This window comes from Amia ocellicauda, chromosome 4 (assembly GCF_036373705.1).
Source record: "Amia ocellicauda isolate fAmiCal2 chromosome 4, fAmiCal2.hap1, whole genome shotgun sequence".
Lineage (NCBI taxonomy): Eukaryota > Metazoa > Chordata > Actinopteri > Amiiformes > Amiidae > Amia > Amia ocellicauda.
The window spans coordinates 9,605,983-9,626,174 of record NC_089853.1 but is presented as its reverse complement, the minus strand read 5'-3'; the positions used below and the strand labels follow the sequence as shown (position 1 = coordinate 9,626,174).

Genomic DNA, 20,192 nt, shown 5'->3' with positions numbered 1-20,192 from the left:
CCTAACTGAATTCAAAGCATAACAATGATATTTTTGTTTACTCGAATCAAGTGATGAGGCAAACTCTTGCTTTCAAATTGCTTCTAAAGTAGTCGGCTCATTGGGAGTTTTTAAGATAGTTGAGTTTGTTTTCTAGAAGCTTCAAAACAAACCACTGTTCAGTCTCCCCTGATTATCTACATGAGAATTCAATTGCACCTTGACAACCCATTTGTTATGTTTGACTGTTTAGAGGAGGTGGTTGGTTGATTGACAGCAACATGAGCTAATTATGCAGTACTGTAGAGTGGTATATTTAGCAGGAAGTTTAACCCTGCTGTGGTACCATGGGGTCTCTGTGACCCCACCCCAAATGGTACTGTCAACATAACTTTTTTCATGGTACCAAAGCAGGGTTAAATGAATTGGACAGGGTTGATGAAAAAGGTGATGACCTTTTTTAATGTGATGTTTCCAGTTCACCATGCCAGAACTATCAGAGACACAGGAGGTGCCCATTGTAAACAAGATACACTAATTCTTCTGTTAGACTGAGCAGGCAGTGCAGATTTCTCCTTGGAGATCTGTACTTAGGGATTTCCGTTGCTTCTTCTATTATCTTATGAATAGACTTTCATAGACGTATGTCCTTTTCATCATCTCTGTGTATCCTGTGCTGATATTGGTCTGTTGGTGTATTGTTTTAAGTACACTCTAGGAAAAGCAATCAAAAGTATTACTGCCGAGGTATTATGTTTGCCTGAATGAGCAGATGTTAACATATTGATTATTAATTTGAACAAAATGCATGCTCTATGCCACAACGCACAAGTTTTATATATTTTGGACTTCCATACCTTATTTTACTGAATTGTAGACTAATTGCTGTTGAATGGCAATATGAAAAACTTTGGGATTTAATGGTGAAAAAGTAATAATTTTGAGCTTAGAAAGTCAAGTATAAATTCTTATGAATTTATTTACACCTGCAGGTTGGAAAGCATTAAGAGTATTTTATTTTGTGTTATGGAGGTGTTAAGATGATTTAAGTCAGTGTTTTTTCTGGTGTTGTTTTAAGTAATTGGTTTTATCAGTACCTGCATTACCTGTTTAACTGCTAATGCAGCTCAAACATTGCTTCCAGGACTCCAGCAATGTGTTTACTATACAGCCACTTGAAATACTGACTTCAGTTTTTTACTCTCTCTTTAAAATGATCTGTACTGGCATTGAAGGAATTGATCAGAAGTGACAGACAAAATGCCTGTTGGGCAAACTTCTCTGTGTTGTGTAGATTCTTTCAATTTTTTTTTTTTTTTTTTACTTTTTGTCAACAGCTATTGTAAACATGTAGAAAGCATGGTTCTGGCAGAGCTGCTTGATATAAACTAACGGATGGTTGTTGGCAGAAGGAGAAATCTCCCAAACCTGCACTGAGGCATTGAGCACCTTTTAGTGATAAGTGATCACAGTGCTGCAGATTTCAGTCTTATCTCATGTTCCTCCAAGAGATTGCTTTGTGGTGGTTTCCCCGAGGTGCTGTCTTCATCTCAATTGGATCTGTGTGCTAATGCTTAGCTATCTGATTGAGATTGTATTCTGTAAATGCTGCTCTTAAGATTTCCTGTATTAGACAGTGTCTGTTTGCAGTAGTTTCTGTTTCAACCCTCTACATAACCGATTTAGCTAATTTTCTCCAGCCAGACTGGCAGATTTGGAGCAATGCCATGCAGTCTTTTCTATATAGAATCAAGAAGTCATACTGGTTTCTTTTTTTGTCATCCTAGCAGTCACCCCAAGTATATTAACTGACATGTTATTACTTTTCTTGTTTGTCTGAGTGTGTGTGTAGTGTTTAGATTTTTGAATATCTACAATGATGCCCTTCTGATTCTGTCAGCAGACAAAGCTGTAGTATTATCAACCCTGCTGAGCCCTTTAGCTTACTTCTTTCTTTCCGTAACTCTGTTCAGCGGTACACTTTGCGATCTGTCTTAGTCAGAAGATACTGAACTGAAGTACTCTTCCCTTCATTCTGCGCTCTTGTGAGATGTGACAGCCCAGTAGAAGCATTTAGAAATTGGTGCAAACCAGAAGCAGATGTGTCCTCTGATAATCCCTGCCAGTGTAAGGTGTATATTGAATAGAGAGGTTTAGTGCTGCCACTGTCTGAGTAGCAGATTGCGTCGACATGCCCGGGTAACAATTTCCTGTTTGACAGAAAGCCATTGATGATGGGTAAAATGCAGAAGGGAAAACTCGAGATGCTTAGCTCTTGAGATTTGTGTACCCAAAATAACTAACTGCAGCATTTAACACTTATCTCCGGAAAATTGAATTTGTTGGCTGTGATTACAATGTCGGTCCCAGAGATAAAATGAGAGGGGGAAAAAGGGCAGCTGTTTGGGCAATGTTGGTTATGAAAATGCCCATGAGGGGGCTGTGCAAGCAGAAGCAAATGTTGATACACTTTTCACAGCTCTGTCCTGCTCTTGTATTTTGGTAGGTTTAGTTTTGTTCCACTGGATAATACAGAATATCAAGAAGCCTGATGAGGCTTCTGTCACTGATGCTGAAAGTTGGTTACTTTTTAATAAATCGTAATTTTCTACCTTATTACCTTAACTTCCCTTTTTGTTTGCAGGCCTTCAGTGATGCTTGCATTATACAATGAAAGGATAAATGAAAAGAGCTTGGATGGCTAGTATATTAAATGAGGTGAGCAGCATGAAATCAATATCCTGCCTGTTGTGACAGATGCCAGATAAATGAATTATTTTTGTTCATAATAACAAAAAATGTGTGGTTTTAAATACTGAATAATACAGACACAGAAAACAAAGGAAGTACTGATTGGCTAGTACAGTGGGTGGCTATGTCCTGCAGGAGGACATTGTAGACATTCCATCAGTCACTGTGTGGCTTGAGATATTTAACCCGAGGTCTTCAATGAATACATTAGCATGTGTATCCAGGATGAGTGACTCGTAATCATGTACATTATACAAGATGGGACAGTCTTCCAAGAGACCGCGAAGAAGAAAAACATCTGCTGGGCGAGGCAGTAGCTATGACAGGTTTAGAATGGGACTCGGACGTAGTTGCCTATCTCTCAGGTGTATGAAGGGAACGACGCCCAACTATAAACAGGCACTTGACAGAATTGAGACAGAAAAGCAGAAAAGACACTCTGGAATTGTTGAACCGATCAGGTAAGTCTGAAAGCTACCCTGCTTACTCACGTTCTTCTTTTTCCTATTTGAAATCTCACTGTAGTTTGCCAGAGACTTGAATTAAAAATACTGTGCGTTTTATTCCTTTGCCACTATCGATTGGATCAATGGACAAGACTGCTCAAGACTGCTCAAGACATAGCCTAACATCTCTGTTGCATTGTATTACATCATACACTTTTTTTCTTTCCAGATCTGAGGCATTGTCAGTAGTCATTCATCAAGCTGCTCATAAAGGCGACCAAAAAAAGTATTTTTTACGAGATGCCCTTCGCGTTATTAATCCTGAGTGACAAAATGCAGATGACAGTTTTACTATAATGTTCAGATTTTCATCACCCTGTTTGTTTCAGAGTTTGCCATTAAACAATGCATTTACTTCTACCATATTGCTGAGAGAGTGTTTTTATAGCAGTAAGTGGTTCCATTGTATGATTTCTTTTGAAAAACAGTTTGAGGTTTGAATGTAATCATGTAGCCAAAATTCAGGTGAAAAACTAGTGATGGCAGGCATATTCTAGATTCAATAATAAGGTTTGAAACTTCAGAATTGTTTAGACTGAACATGAGTGTAATTCTTTAACCTTTTTGGCTGGGTTGGCTGCAGTGTGAATCTAAAGTAGCCATTCTTTGCTCACAAAGTCACTCTTTGAGATTCTGTAAAGGTAGAATTTGAGGAAAGCAGGTTAGAGTTGTAGTTTCCTCTTGTTTTTCAGTGACTGGGGAACGCTCTGTATGCAGACTTAAGATTAATATTGTATTTTGTCTTCAGTTTTATCTACATGTTGCTCCTATGACAGGTGCTTTGTGCCGTATAATTGTGTTTCAGTACCTTATCCTACTGCAGTATGCAGTAATCAACGTTATGAATGGTTTGATTGATTAATTAAGGTTGACCATACATATTTCTAAATCTCTGTATAAAGTTGAGGAGTTCTATCAGTCTCCTTTTCTCTTTAAAGTCCTGTAGCAGAAGTGGCAATACCTAAAAATCACTCCTTAACATTTATATTGAGGAAGCAATCTTTCTTAATTTAAATCGCAGCCCACGCGTTCTCCCTGGTTGACTACATTTTCATGTCATTAGATATGGCTGGCTCTTGGAATGAATAGAGAGAGAGAATGCCCAAAATCCAATCTAAAATGGTTAAGCAAGCTACTTCTGCTCATCTAAAAATGTCCTGAAATAGAAATTAAGTGGCAGGATGAAAAACATGCAATTGTCCACAAATTACAATTTTAATGCAGTGGTGGCAATAAGCCAGGCCATTTCCTAATTAGTTTTCTTTTAGGTCAATGTGTGTAATGTTTGACAGTGGAACACATCACAATATGACAACAGAAATAATAGTTTGAATTATTGAGAATAATTGTATGTAGATACTGCCTGGAGGTGTTTTCTGCAGACATGATTTAATTGATAAATTTTACTTCTCATTAAAGACCTTATTGTGCTGGAAAATTAGAAAATGACTGTATTGGACTAAAAAAAAGTGATTGTTTCCAGAAAGGCTTTAGTGAACATGATCATTTTGTTTTTTGAATTTGACTCTAGGTTCAGCCCAGTTCAAGTTTAGTATGAATCCTCTGTATTTCTATTTTTTTTTTTCTCTCTTCCCCCAATTAGCAGGTTTAAATCTATCGCAGTAACTAACTTTGCCTCATTATTTGAAATACATTTGAATCTCCAGTGGAATTTGAATCAGCTTTTTTGCCACAGAAAAAGTAGGCCTATAACATTGCATGGGGACTCTTTTCTGTTGCTTTGACTACATACGAGATTTACTGGTGGAAATCAAGATTTTAGTGCTTCCTGTGTGCACCATTATCCTTGGCAGGTACACGTGTCATATAGCACTCAGGGGATTTCAGTAGTCTGAAAATCTTTCATGTCCTACTTCAGGAAATAATACTGATGGGTGGTTAACCACGAAAAGCTTAGAAATACTTTTATTGGTAAAATGTTTTCATGTAAGTAGCATACCCAGAATGGTTTCAATTTGTAATGCTGAGTGGCTTTTCACTTTCCTTTAAGCATGAGTGGCATGTCAAGAATTATACTTTTAACTTTTGAAAAGAGAGAGGCCCATGAAAGTATAATAAATGTAGCACAGATTTTTCAAGCGGCCCGTGTAAATGTACCTGCACTGTAGGAATTATGCTCTACTTTTCGTTGCACGGTTTGCTTTAACTGATACGATCATGGATTGTTATTCACGTCACTGAATTCTTTATTATCTTAACTTCCCTGGTGGTTTCCCAGCTGAATTATCCAATGTTACCATTCAAATTAAATTGTCAAAGCAATTTTAAAATCCTATCATTATACTTTTAATTAACACACCAGCCATGTTAAAGAGCAAAGTGTTCGATGGATCTAATTTGATTTTAGCTTTTTTCTGTCTGCACAGGAGAGAATTCCGTATGTTAGTTGATGACGGAACATTGTTATTCACAAGACCTTCATTCTGAACCATAACTCATGGCCACTGAAGACAATAAAGGTCATTTTTCTTTATTTCTTTATCTTAATTCCAATTTATTCATGTTGGAACATTCCAAATACAGTCCCTTACCCTATTACTGGCAGATAATGCATCCTGTATCTCCTGCAGCTTAACCTTCTGCTTTGTGATTGGTGCCTTATGAGGAACTGAAGCCAATGGGATCAGATCGCTTTTATATATTCCCTCTGTATTTGTGATGATTTCATAACGCAGGGGAAGGATCCTTAAACCGATTTGGGATTATTATTAAAGCTTTACTGAACAAAATGTGGTTACCATAAAACACTGTATACATCTATACTTTTTTTCCTACTTTTAAATCACATTTCAAAAGGATCTCATATTTCAAAGGAGTGATGCCTAATGTTAATTTGCCTAATTAGTCACAACTGATTTTTCAGTCATAACTATGCATGGTTCTTAAATTAAGTTGGATCTTCTTCATATTCATTTGCTCGTAGGGCCATACATCTACAGTGTCCATAATTCTATAATGTTTCACATTAATGCTGAGGTTGTGCATCACCTATAACCTAAAAATAATATTTAAAAAACATTCATTTTTATTCATATGAGTGTATACAGTTTAGCATACCTTTACTGCCTGACTTTATTGGAGAATAACAATATTGAACTTAATTTGATTTCAGTTATCCGTTGTCCTAAATCCATGGCGATTGGACTGCAAATAAAGATAATTTTAGACCTTTCAGTGGTGTAAGGCATTATATTTGGATAGTTTGCCATTGTGTTAGATCCTATCCTCTCCTTTCACTTGGCAGTAAAGTGTTCAGTTTTAAATTTTATAAAAAAAAAAAAAAAAATCCTCCCTTTCTTGTACCTAAAATGAATCTAAGCTGCTGAGTGCCGCTATATGGATCCAGATCTCTGAATGTTCTCACGTCCCACACATTGCAAGGAAACGAAATGCGAAACTGAACAGATGACTCCAGGTGCATGCTGTTCATGTTACGAGGCAAATTCCCTTTTAATGGTGGTACTGATTGACTGCATTTACAGCAGTAATCAAAGACTTCTTGTGCATGGCTGTGTCTTGCTTTTGAAAGTCAGTTTTGCTGCTTGTCCCTTCTTTGAGGTGAGGGGAATTGGAAGACATAATCAGCCATGGTTATGAGCTGTAGGTGGCAGCAAGTTGGGGGACATCAAAGCCTTGAGAAATATTTTAAGGCATTAAAAAAAGGAAAAAAAAATGTTCTTTGTTTTCTTATTTAATAGGTTTTTCTTGATGCCAAGGGCTTACTACAGTCTTTGTTGGTGTTGGGTTTGGCTGATGGACAGAAAATTAGCAACAGTGCAATCTTACCACCAGGGATTGCTGTTGAATCTTTTACAGGTCACCAATTGTTCAACAGAGCAGTGCTTCCTTCGTCTGTTCTCAGGATTTTGTCTTCTGTGTCTTGTCAAAGTTAATTCAATTGTACTACTTCTTTATTTACTTTGAAATCCATACAGCACTACATAGAATAGATCTAATGTCTCCAACTTTTAGGTCACTCAAATTGAAGAGGTTTAACTGACTGGTATTGCTTCAGGACTAGTTTGACATTCACTAGCACAGAGTTTTGTTTCACACAATTTCATCCCTGGATCTAAGAAGCAGAGAATGATGTTTTCCTGTAGCAGCAACCAAGTTATTTTTACTTGTACTACTTTGTGCTTGCAGAGTAATTTAAATGGTCTTTTATCAGAACAATCCGAGATGTGCTCAAATGAAAACACAAAATAAATGTGTGAAGTAAAATTCCTTCTTTATGAGCCAGTCGGGTGCAGTGGGGTGTGACTCCAATTATGAACTTGTTTTTGCAGTTATTCTTGCAGCATGTTTTATTAGAGCATGTATACATTTTGATCATCCTGCATTTGTCTGTAATAACTCAGATGGGTGGTGTTGGAGATGTCCCCACACATTCCAATCCATTCAAGAATTCAAGTGATGAGAACCTTTTGGTGGCTTAGTTTAAAAATGTAAATCAAAGGTTATAGGATTGCTTTAGATTCTCGGTTCTTCCTTGGAAGGAATATTAACTCACTTTACTTACAGAAGAGACTGCAGAGATATAGCACTCATTATTCACTGCCATTAAATTGTGAGAGCAATTTCCGTTTGTCTTCAGAATACTGTCCTCTAAGAAATTCATCCCAGCCCAAATAAACAGTTTGAATTTAATTTCTTTTACTTAATTTATCTTCAAGGTATTGAAATCCATAAGAATAATCTAGCAGTACAATTATTGCTTTTGAAATGCTTCATTAAATTTCAAATTCTCTGCCTGATTCTCCTCTTAGAGCATAATGAGTAACTTTGGAAAAGCTGCGTAGAGATGAGATTTTAATATTCCCTCCGCCTGCGGGCCGAGTGGCAGTGCTGTGAAGATCTGCCATGTTTTTGGTCTTAATTTGAATGCGATCCTGTCAGAAAAGTTAGACACTGTGCTTTTGGTGGCATCACTAAGCAAGGTCAGCCCTTATTGCTGATTCAACTCGACATTGCTGAAGTCGGCGGTGATGGGGGTGCTGAAATTTGAGAGACAGTCTGTGTTAGATGAAAGACAGTCGGGCTGGTTACTATTTATTTTGGAAGTGAAGATGTCTCCAAGGACAAGCGCAGGAGCTCAGGGTGCAGGAAAGATACTGTACAACAAAACTTGTTCATAGTGAAATAGTGTGACTCTTGTCATCTGCAGTTTTAAGTAAAATAGCAGGGTTTCAGATGGATGGTATTCTCGTTGAATCATTTGTGTGAAATCTTAGAGAGCTCTCAAAAACCATAATCATGATAATTAAATGCCCTGGGTGGGGACGTCATGCATCCAGTAAAACAGTTTGTTTGCCTGTTTGTTTTTCTTGGCTGGCAATGAGGACGGTTGGTGTAAAATATATTGTTGGCACTTAAGGCAATACTGCTGGTATTCAACAGCAACCTTACTGTGGATTTTCCTAGGCACTGGGTTCAAGCTGCAAGATGAGCACTCGGGAGTCTGTCACCAACTCTGGAGGTGCAAAAACAAAACGGCTGCCACTGCCAGCTCCACTCCTGAGGTATATTGTAATGGTAAACCAGGGGCTTTTAGGGGCGAAGCAAAGTGAACCAAAAAGATACCAAAGGTGTTTTAAGCTGTGAGGCTTGACAAGTGGTTTGGCACTAAGAGGTAATAAGTCATGAACTTGTAACAGAAACACCCTTAGCTGCTTACTGACTTATTTCTTCATCTTAAAGGTCTTAAACGTCTGCTTCATTTGTTCTGCTTACATGCGCCAGTGCCTCGTGGGTCTGTGCGATGGAGACTTTGAAATGTTCCTTTTGTTTATTCATTTCTCAGGTAAAGATCAAGCTTCAAGACTTCATGTTTGAGGCCTGTTTTGCTTGTTTATTTAATCCAAACTGTATTCAGGCATGTGAGTGTGAGCATTTGTTTCCAGAAGATTGTGGGCTTATTTACTGATGCTACTAATGTTTTTTGGTTAAATCTTTATTTAGGACGGTTTCTGGTTAAAGGAAATTAGTCTTGGCCATCTGAATCATATACTAATTAATATCAAGGTTTGCATATTTTAGTTTATCCAGCAGTATGTAGTCACATGGAGTGAACTATGCATCTTTTAAAAGAGATTGATTTAGTGTCATAATCATCCACATATTTAGACATTCACAGTCATATTTATCATACGTTCACAAGTGACAGCATTGCAAATGCTAGGAAAATTTACAAAATTTGAAATTTCTTGCTTATAAGCAGATCACTTTGTGTATTGTCTTGCACAGCTGATAAACTGCAGTCCTGGTCAGCAATTGGCTGACTTCTAGTGCACAGTGAAATTCTATATTTTATGCTGTCCATAGATGTACTGTGAAAATAGAGGGAGGAGCATCTCATCTTTCAAATGGCTAGTTTTTATTTATTATACAGCTTCCCACCAGTTTTAAGGCAAATTAGATTATATATGCACACACACCACACACACACAGTCTATAGGTTTCTGTAATGTGTTCAAGCCTTTGGATGTCTGAATTATATAGAAACCCGACAGGCTGCTCTCCTGAATTTTTTTTTTCCTGAAAAAATAAAAACAAACTTGCTGATTGTGTTATATAATAGGTTACAGAGTTTTAGATTTCAGATGCACCCTCTCTGTACTGCCCTCCAACTTGTCCTTTTCATCCGTTCACCATTCTTAAGGGGGTGATAGATGGTCGTGCCAGAAATATTTTATCAAGGGCTCTTTTTATTTTTAACTGGATGTTAACCAGATGTGAGTGAAGGCTCTGTTCAAGGACAGCTGGAATTTATTCTTCGTTGCTTATCAGGGGCATGAAAGCTCAAACTGCGGTGTGCATCCTATCAGAGCTCTGCCAGTCATTTCTAGAAACTAAAGTATTTACTAAAAGCAAAGTATGATAAGATTGAATAGCATACATTTTTTAAATATAATTCATACAGAGACATGCACCTTCAAAGGATCTTCCGAAAGGTTAAGGTAGTGTGTCTCATTAAACGCGAGAAGTACTTTAGGAAACAAAAGTGTAATGAAAGCAAGGAAGCAGTGTCTTGAATCTTATTTTGTTTAAATGTATAACTAGCTTTAAAAACTGTGCTATGCAAAAGTTTAATTATAAACCTTGACAGGTCAATGTACATTTGCACAGCAACCTTTAGAATGTGAGTCGTCTTGTGTCAAATGACCAAACAATACATGTTGACCACTCTTATTACATCAAATTTTCTTTCCTCCCAGTTAATTTCATAAACATTTTTGTGAGGTATGCCTGAATTAATACATTGCTCTGCTATAGTGTGGGCTGAGAATTATGACAGTATTTTGTTCCGCCTGATTTTTCCAGAAAATGTGCATCTCCGTAAGCTGACCTGACGTGCCCACTTCAAAACACTGTTTTGGAAATAGGTTAAATTGTTTCTGACGGCGAACAATAAAAAAAAAAAAAAAACTTTCTTTGAAAATAATGATACTTTAAAGCAATATGAAGCTTACCTGCCAGCAGTACCTTTTGATGTAGCGTTAGCCCCGCACAATGTTGTCTCAACCATGGTAACACCAGGTTTGGGATCCATATAGTAATGACAGGAATAGACTTTGAGAAATACATAAAACATGTACCTTAACTTCCCCTAACACTATAGACCACCCAGAATTAAACGCTTTAGGAAAACTTTTTAAGTATTTAAAAGGAATTAAATAGTACTGCTTTAATAAAATGAAATGCCTTAATTTTTCTTGGTTGATTTTATATTTATTTTTCTGCTTCACTTTTTGAATGGTTGATGAAATGGCCCCAACAAAGACCTGGTGTTATGGGGAAATGGCAGCAAGCCACAAGTGTGTTGTATGCTAATGCTATGTTGTTCATTTTGGTGTGCAGTTATTAATTTTCAGTATAGGTCTAATGGAAGATTAAGAAATTGTGTGCAGAAAACCTAAATGTGCTTTCTCATCCTTTTTTTGGTGTTTCCAATGAAATGTTAGAATCCTGTTTCCTGTTTGTTTTGTGCTTAGTGTTTAAAGACCTGCTTTCTGCAGTGTTGAGTACACATTGGGCTGTAGAAGGAAGGCTTATTATAATTAGAATTGGATTGAAACTGTTTGTTCAAAAATAAATAACAGGACATTTTGTGGGGGATCTTTATTCTTCAGCAGAAAGAATCCTTACTTACTGTTAGCCAATGTTCTCTGTATTTTTACTGCAGGAGGAATGGATTGTTCTTCACAATCTTGTTTTTCCCCACTGCTGACCCCTGCTGTTCTGATTTACTGCCTTGAATATAAAAATCCTGTTTAAACAAGATTTTCAAATGTTTGCTTTGATGAAGCAAAATATTTTTTGAATTTTGGATTGCAATCACATAATTTAAGACAATAGAGTGTAAAACTGAAGCCCGACCAAAATAAATATATACATTAAAAAATATAAATATATTTATATAGCCTGCTCTGACACTGTTAACTTGAAAAGATAGACACTTTCACTGGCAAATTATTTCTATTAAGTCTTTATGATCTTAATCACAAAGGGTTTTAATCCACATGTAAATCTGACTAGTATTTGTTTGTACCTAGTTAACAGACTAGGAAAAGGAGACGAAGGAAAAAAAAAAGCTTAATTTGAGCATAGTAGTTCTGACTTTTGTATTTGTTTAATAGTGTATGTATTCAATATGCTAATATGACTTGCATTGAATGACACACACAATTTCTTTGTGTGTGCTGCTGTTCTATATTCAGTGAGATGGTTTGACTGCTGTGTGTTAATGATGTGTAGCTACAGATTGGAATATCTAATTGCCTAGTCCTTCTGATACGCAATGACCAAGACTTAGGTGCAATTATAATATACAATATACCTTGGTTGTGAATATGATTTCTTATTTAGCTGCTTAATGTTGTTCTTCAGGTCTTAGTGCCCAATCGAAAAGCAGACTCCTTGTTATATGTCAAGCGATCAAGAAGGAAACTGTTTAAATAACTTGCTGCAAAACCTCACTGAATAAAATTGGAACATGGACCCACCTCCCAGTTGCAGATTGCAAACTCTGCATTTGTTTTGCTTGTTAATGTTTCGCCCTCCTTCAAAATGAAAATGAACTGTCATGCATGAGTTTTTTCGTTTGCTTTTTAGCAGATATTTAAAGAAGTTTTCATTTAGTCTGGAGGGAAGATATCCAATAACTTGCTTTTGATATACATACTGTACTCCTGAATTCTTCTTGAACAACCATTATCATTCATTACATTAAAACACCATACTGACTATAATTGAAAATATTTACCGTAGCTGAATATTAAACATATTCTCTCACCCAAATAGGTGCAAGTATCCAGTAATTTAGGCTGATGAAGTGCCAGACAGTGTTAATTTTGGCAGCTATTTTAGATTTAGTCTTACTGTTTTGACTAAAATGCTCATCGGTTTTAGTAATTTCATCTTTCATTAGTTTTAGTTAATATTAGTCGATGAAAACTCCTGTCATTTTAGTCAGTGTAATTTTAGTCACATTTTAGTCCATGAATTTCCATTATTATTATTTGATTTCTTAGTAGACACCCTTATCCTTACAATTGTTACAATATATCACATTCTTTTTTACATTTTACCCATTTATACAGCTGGGCATTTACTGGAACAGTCTAGGTAAAATACCTTGCTCAAGGGTGCAACAGCAGTTATCACCATTATGCATTATGTCTGATGCCAGATTTTTACATCAAATAGTGGATGGATGCAAAACATAAACATTTGAAATGTATTTGAAATCAAATCACTAACTGGTATTGTAAACTTCATCACAAGTCACAAGTTTGTAGTCTCTCTTTATAATGTGTGTAATAAGAATAGAGTTACAAGAACAGTATGGAAGCATATAGTGGACTTTATTCAAATGCAAATGTAATCCCACAGTTGCATTTACATTTTCCATTTATGCACGTGTTATTTAGGTCATAATGCAAATACAATCATCCCATTTGTATTTTTATATTCTACTACGCACATTCGCTGACAGTATACACATTTTAAATGGCTTTTGCATTAATATTTTGTTTTCAAAGACTTCCCTTGCTGATACACAAAAGATTGGATGTCTAAAGTGCTATTAAAAGCATATTGTTAAAGCCCTGCTGTAAAATGCTGTAGCCAAGTGTGAATTGTGCTTCATGCTGTAAGCGCTTAACTTGGCTTACTGTACTTATAAGTTAACCAATTATATCCTAACTTTACTAATTACAAGAACAGGTGTTTAACTTCATACAATCTGTATCAACTTAATGTTAAGCACAATACAGTAAACCACATCAAGTGCATTCTACATTAAGCGAAACACTCTTGGGTACAATTGGGTTGCATTCTGTTGCGCAGATCTGCAGATCCCATTGTGGAGCAGAGCAGATCTGCGCAGGACTGAGTTGCTATGACCGAGTCAAGGCATGCATGATTATGGTTAGACCCCTAGTTCCCTGACCAGCCGCCTCACAAAATACTGTAATTTAATCCATTATTTTCTGTCATAGTTTTCGTTAACGAAATTAACAATGGTGCCAGAAGAAGACCTAAAAAAAGACATAAAATGACCATGTCTTTTACATACTTCAATAAAATACAACACAGGATTTTCTGGTTTTAACATTTCCTGAAATATCAGAAATATGGCAGTTTGAACATGTACAGGACACGTATTCCCCCCCACAAACTTTGCAAACAGCTGTGCGGCTGTGAGCTTTGCCTGAGTGGAGTTATTGAAATTGGTTTAAAATTCATCGAACTACATTCATCGAACACTGAGAAAGACGCTGAAAGCTGTAGAATGCCCATTTTGATGAAAATGTTCTATGGCTGAAATTAGTTTGAAGGAAATTAATCATGTGTGTTTGCACTAGGATCAAGGGATGGCAAAAACGAAAAACAGCTTTGATAAGATGCAGTTATTTTGGAGTGTTCTAAACTGTGAGTGAAGCTCAGTGTTGTTCCAGAACAATCCTACCCTTTTTGCGTTTCATTTATTTTTTCTCTCCTCTCTCTGAGATGATGAAATTGGACTTTGCCACCGAGCCCCTGTTTCATGAATTTTTATGCATTTCAAGATATGTGCCCTTTGAGCATCTGATATTGTTCCTCCAATAAACTGATTCACGGCTATAATGAGAGATCCTTGTAATACCAACAATAGCTGGTTAGGGGAATCAGGGTTCTTGGCATCAAATGGTCTTGTTCTACGCTTTTCACAACAGACTTTATTTAAACTGATATTGGGTATGCCATTGGTGTCAGATTAGCATTACTTTAAACATGGTAACTGGAATGGACTGAAGTTAATAGCCTAATTTGATACCAAGCAAACACATCTGTCTCTTTCTTTCCCTCTTTCCACAATCTGTAAATTGATTTGTTGTGTGTTTGAAGTGAACAAGTGCTTCACAGCTGGGCGGTGGACAACATTGTATCGCAATGGAATGAGACAAATCTTGGTCTCTTTATGGTTGTTTAGTGCTGATTAACTCACATTGCAATCAACTCATTCTGTCACTTTCAAATCCACAGATGTCTATTTTCTATATACAGGCCCTGATTATCTTTGGATCTTACACTTCTAGAATTCTAAAGAATGGGGAGCAATATTTAGTTTTTTAACCATACTCAAAGTACTTTATTAGGTACTTTTATATAGGTACTAGACATCTGTCAGCTATAGCAAAATAGTAAAGTAAAAGGCATAAAACAAGGTTTATTCTGTTTATTCTGTGTTAACTTGTATATTATACTGTACCTGTGTGCTAAAAGGGGGTAAAATGTAAGAAATGTTGGTCTGTGTTTCAATTAGCAGTTTTGAGTGAATGAGGCAAGCTGAGAGGGGCTTCTGAGATAACAGCCGAGTTTTTCTTATTCTGACCTTTTAATGTACACAGCACTCATATCAAGGAATTAAATACAAATCACAATAAAATACAATGCATACATTGGAGGCATGCTGCAAACACATTGAGAATAGGAAGATTCAGTTACTGGCAAAGTAACCGATAATGCAAGAGATTACTTAATTGGAGAATTGCTGCTAGAACCAAAGGCAATAATGTCATTAGCAGTTTGACACTTCACTGCTTGGTGCAGAGTAGAAATAATATTGAATATACCGTGACAGAGGAATGGAGCATAGAGGTCAGTCATTCTTTATCTGCTCTATAGGGAAGTCTCTTCTTACGGGCTAAAATCATCCTTCACCTGCTGTCTTGATCTTCATTAACTGATAGGAGGGATTTGCAGCATTTGCAATCAGTCTTGTAGGCTGCTGGCGAGCTGCCAGAGCTAGGCTGCCGTTTTAAGGCAGAAGGTCTCTCTTCGGCACTGCATATCCTGTCAGCAAGCGGCAGAGCGGGAGAGAAGCGTCTCTGGCTCTGCTGGAAGGCCAGAGAAAAGCAAACGTCTGCGCTGGGGAAGACATCGGCTGGTGTGTGGTGACTGACATTTGCAAGATTGTGATGTCATGAGGGTGGTGACTTTGAGAACTGTTGATGAAAGGCGAAAAAAAAAGGATAAGAAGAAATCCCTTTTGTTGTGGACAGATGCACTTGCCGTGTGGGGAGCCGGGGCTGGGCTTCTCTTGATGTTCCTCGGCGAAAGTGGGATGTGCATTGTTAACGTGCTTGGAGCAGGTGTGTGTGTTCTGCGCTCCCTGGCACTGTGTGTGTGAGCGAGGGAGCGGGAACCTGTTTAAATGAAACTCCAGCTTTCGCTTCACGTCTGCAGCAAAACAGCTGAGTGGATTAAGGACCTGCAGCAAACATGTGGAGCCAGCCTGGCTATTCCAACCACTTACCTCATCCTGGGCATCCTTTTTATCATGTGCCATACAGGTGTGTAAATCATTGATTTTCTCTTCAGTTTTTTGTGCAATTTGAATCCTGTGTTTGGCTGAAATCAATTTGTGCTTCTCCTTATTTGTGCTGCAGCATTTGTTTTGTGTGTGGAAAAGATAAACCAGGGATTACACACAGTGAACCATGCTGCTGATCTTGCCTAGTAATTTCATTCATGTAACTTGTAAACCCGGGTTTATAGATCCAACAGACAGGCTGACCAGATGAGCTCCTCTTCTTGTTATTACAGCACTCTTCTCCAGAGACACTGTTGTGCAAACAACAAACAAACACTGTGTGTGCTACATTTACCAGAATCTGACATTTTATGTTGTTGTAAAGCAATAACACCAGGTTGAACCCTGGATAAGGTCTTAAATGATATGAAGTCCTGCAGCTCTATCTTTTTTTTTTTTTTGTATTGGATATAGGTGCAATTTAGTAGCTGTTATAAATATTTCCTTTTAAAGACTACAGTTCCCTCGGGCAGTAGTGTAGCTTAATTTTTTTCTGCTGCTTTTCTGGTCTCGTTTTAAACCCGATTTGAACTCAATGCTTTATTTTCAGATTATACAACTTTAAATTATTTTCTTCTCTTTAGTCTATTTTTGTTAGTTTGTTGACCAAAGAGTAGCGAATGAACTGCCTAATAGTGGACAGGTGTGCTGCTTGACCTTGTACTGTTTTTTTGTACCCTGTGTCATCAGTGTGTCTTCGTGAACTTTTGCCTTGACAGCCTCCCAGTGCTCAGAGCTGAGGAGCGTAATCCTGTGGCTTTCAGGCACACCTTGGCTGAGGAATGCAGCGTCTTTTGTTGATTTGAACCCACGCTTCCTGCCCTCAGTGATTACGGCTAGAAAGGGGAAAGGAAGCGGCAGCACACTGCTGTGCTCACTGTTTGTACAATAACTCACCGTCTGCAGCCTTACATATTTAAAGCGATCCGACTGGGAGCCCGCATGAATTATTGATGCTATCTGTGTGAAAGACACTGGCCCTGTCATTGTAACAATTGGCGAGAATAGAAAACGGATGGCTGCAGATTGGTTGTTTATGGAAGACATTGTCAGGTGTCGAACATGCTTTGGTAATGGAGTAATATGTTTTGTCTTAATGATTGCAGGCAAGTCAGGAGATCATTTATATGAAAAATAAAAAACTGCTGTTTCTCGGCTGTGTTGTTACTTTAATTAGATTGATGAAGGTTCTTCAGTTTTGTTGTGTGTGTTCCTTTTTTGTTTGCTTTGCCAGCCTTGTATTATTTGACTAGCAAAGTGTTCAACAGTGTTAGTGTTATGGAAAAGCTGTTATAGATTTTGTTCTCTGAGCCAACAAGCCACTGTGCACTATAAAGTTGCAGGGCATCAATGATGCACCACAAGGCAATGGGATAAGAGCCAGCAAAGTGAGGGATTATTGCTGTGCAGCTCTATGCTCACAGTATACGGGGATCATTTAGTTGTATTAACCTAAATTCAGGCAATTTAGAGTGCACTGCATTGAACATAAAAGCACTGGCAACAAAATGTCAGCATTGGAAGGCAAACAAGATGTAGAATGCTTTTAGTATTGGACCTACTGCGTCTGCAAGTTTTCTTTTTCTATATACATTGAAGAGAATATTACAGCATACTTCCTGTGCTGTGGTTCTGTTGATTTCAGCATTATTTGGATGAGGTAGTCTTCACATTTAATTACATGGAAAAAGGGAAAATGTCAACATTTTCAGGAAATGTGAATGAACATAAAACCTTACATCTATTTGTGTGTGTTGATGCACAGCATATCTGAAAGCTGATACTAACATCAACTTTTACAATTAGACTAAACGGAGCATATACATTTAATACAGAGAAATCGGCATTTTAAAAAGACAGGAAAACGTACTGACTTACAGGTAAAATGGGCTTCTCCTTGGGGAAACACATTGATTGACATCTTCATTATGTTTTGTGGCCAACACTTTTTTTTATTTTTATAATGTTGTATGTCACAACAAATTATTTGGAATTTGAGACTCTTAACAGATGAAATGTTGGATGATGGAAATCTGTGGGGGTTGAAATGTTAAAATAACACGTCAGAATAATGCTGCTGACTCATTTATCTTCATCATAGTCGGCTTTTGTTTATATATATTTTCTACTCTACTGAAAAAGGTAAATGTCAAAGTGTTGTCAGCATTTCATACTGCACATTTTTTGTTTTTAAAAACTTAAATTACCAATGCAACACATTTTACTGGGAATATTGATGCAGCTACCTACATATTTTTGTGGATGAATCCTTAGTTCATTCAAGCATTCAAATTCAAGCTCAGACGTCTCTTGTGTAAGATCATCTGTTACTTTACAATACCTCCAGGCTAGGCTAGACTTTTCTCCCATTCACAAGCACACTGCTTAGCACACTCCTACTTTATGCTTTTAACCGTATAGCATTTGTACAAATGTACCGTAATATCTCCAGCACACCAAACTTTTCTCTTTTGAGCTGTAATTAGATAACAGCATTTCACAAAGCTGAACAGATGTGACCTGGTTTTATATCAACATTTTAATCATTTTACAACTTCTGTATTCCGCTGGGTAATATACCTCTGAAACCAGAGAAACTTGATTATCTACCAGTTCCTTCTTATCATTTAAACTTTCTTCACAGCAGCACATATTTTAATAACATTAAAACGATTGCTATGATAATGCAGCTATGACTCCATGCCTGGGAATTGTACTCATGCTTGCTTTTCCCATCAGTTGTGTACCAGTAATAAGATGCACAATATATTTTTTGTTTAATGACATGTGGTTTACAGATATGAAACCACTGGCTAACTGTGTTGTCAGTTCATATTTTCATGAACAGTCAGTCGGTTTATTTTTACTGAGGTTTACAAAACTGCCAGCTTATACCAATGTGTAATCTTTGTAATGCATAAATAAATTCAATAGAATTTTAATAAATCTTACCAAAATCTGCTATGAACTCGCAGGGACAAATGGACAGAATAAACAGCCTAGAGAAAAACAGTAGTAAAAAAAATATATATATATTCTAAATGTGATCACGTGTCTGGGGATATTTCTGTGCTGAGTAGATTTTATTCTCAGAAAGAAAAGACTGCGTTGAAAGATTTTCAGGGTAGAAAGGTACACAGTGTAGCCTGTCTACAAAGGAAATGGTTGTCAAAAGAGAGAAGGAAGAAAAAAAAAAGATCCAGTTAATAATTTTCTTTTGAGTAAATATAAAGTAAGTCCCCCTAACAGACTCGATACCGGTTTCTAACATTGCTTATTATTTCCAACTATGCCTTTCTTTGTTAAGAAAAAAGCTATCTTATTCTTGCTGTTGATGTTTGCCATTTATCTCCCATAAAACTGTTTGGATTAGCAGGTTTGTTAGAATATCCCAAAGGACAGGAAACTAAGTGTCCTTTCAACTGTTTGTCGAGTGTAATATCTGCACAGGAGGAGTGCATGGGAAGTGATATTCATTATTTGGGGATCCGTCCCACAGGATTAACTGCTAATTAAGCACCTTGATCTGCTGAGTCAGTGTTCTGGGTGAAAGTGACTGCCAAGCCAAGCGAGGTGAGTGCCTTTGGAAGCTGATGGCTGCGCAGTCATAAAATCTGTTGACATTTTGAGAGTGGTCCCCTTGGGGCTCGAGCAAAATGCTTCTTATTGGCTGAGCACTGTTCTCTGTAAGGTGAACCAATCGGAATCAGTTCAGCTGGAATGAACTTTTAAGCAGAATTGCAGGTATTGAATACATCTTGCTGCTGTGTTCTGGCTAAGCATTTTCTTCTTTTTGAGCGGTTAGCTAATAGATACTTGAACTGATCTAAATATAGTAGCTATCTTTTAAAAGTAGCTCTTGGCTAGCAGTGGAGAAAAGTTAATTTGTGAAACTGCTGTGAATTTCAAAGGTTTTGTGCAATTAGCTACAGTTAAACAGTAATTGTGGTGACGGTTCAGTGCTTCTGTGGCTTTAATGGGATACCTTAGCAGATGGATTTGCTTATTACTACTGCTTGTAGTCTGAGATCACCACTTTGCATGATGACAACTCCATTGACAACTCCCCCTCCCCC

At 37.2% G+C, this 20,192-nt stretch overlaps 1 protein-coding gene across 14 annotated transcripts in view; it reads left to right on the top strand.

The window, feature by feature from the left end:
- Positions 1–20,192, top strand: part of plekha7b (pleckstrin homology domain containing, family A member 7b) — a 135,048-nt gene that overhangs the window by 23,856 nt on the left and 91,000 nt on the right. The window contains exon 1 of one of the 14 annotated variants that reach the window (XM_066700923.1): positions 15,604–16,096. The exons of the other annotated variants lie outside the window; for them this stretch is intronic. Coding sequence (XP_066557020.1) covers positions 16,026–16,096 — 71 coding nt within the window. The 5' untranslated portion in view covers positions 15,604–16,025. Of the gene's footprint in view, positions 1–15,603; positions 16,097–20,192 lie in introns of those variants that run through there. 14 annotated transcript variants of the gene reach the window in all.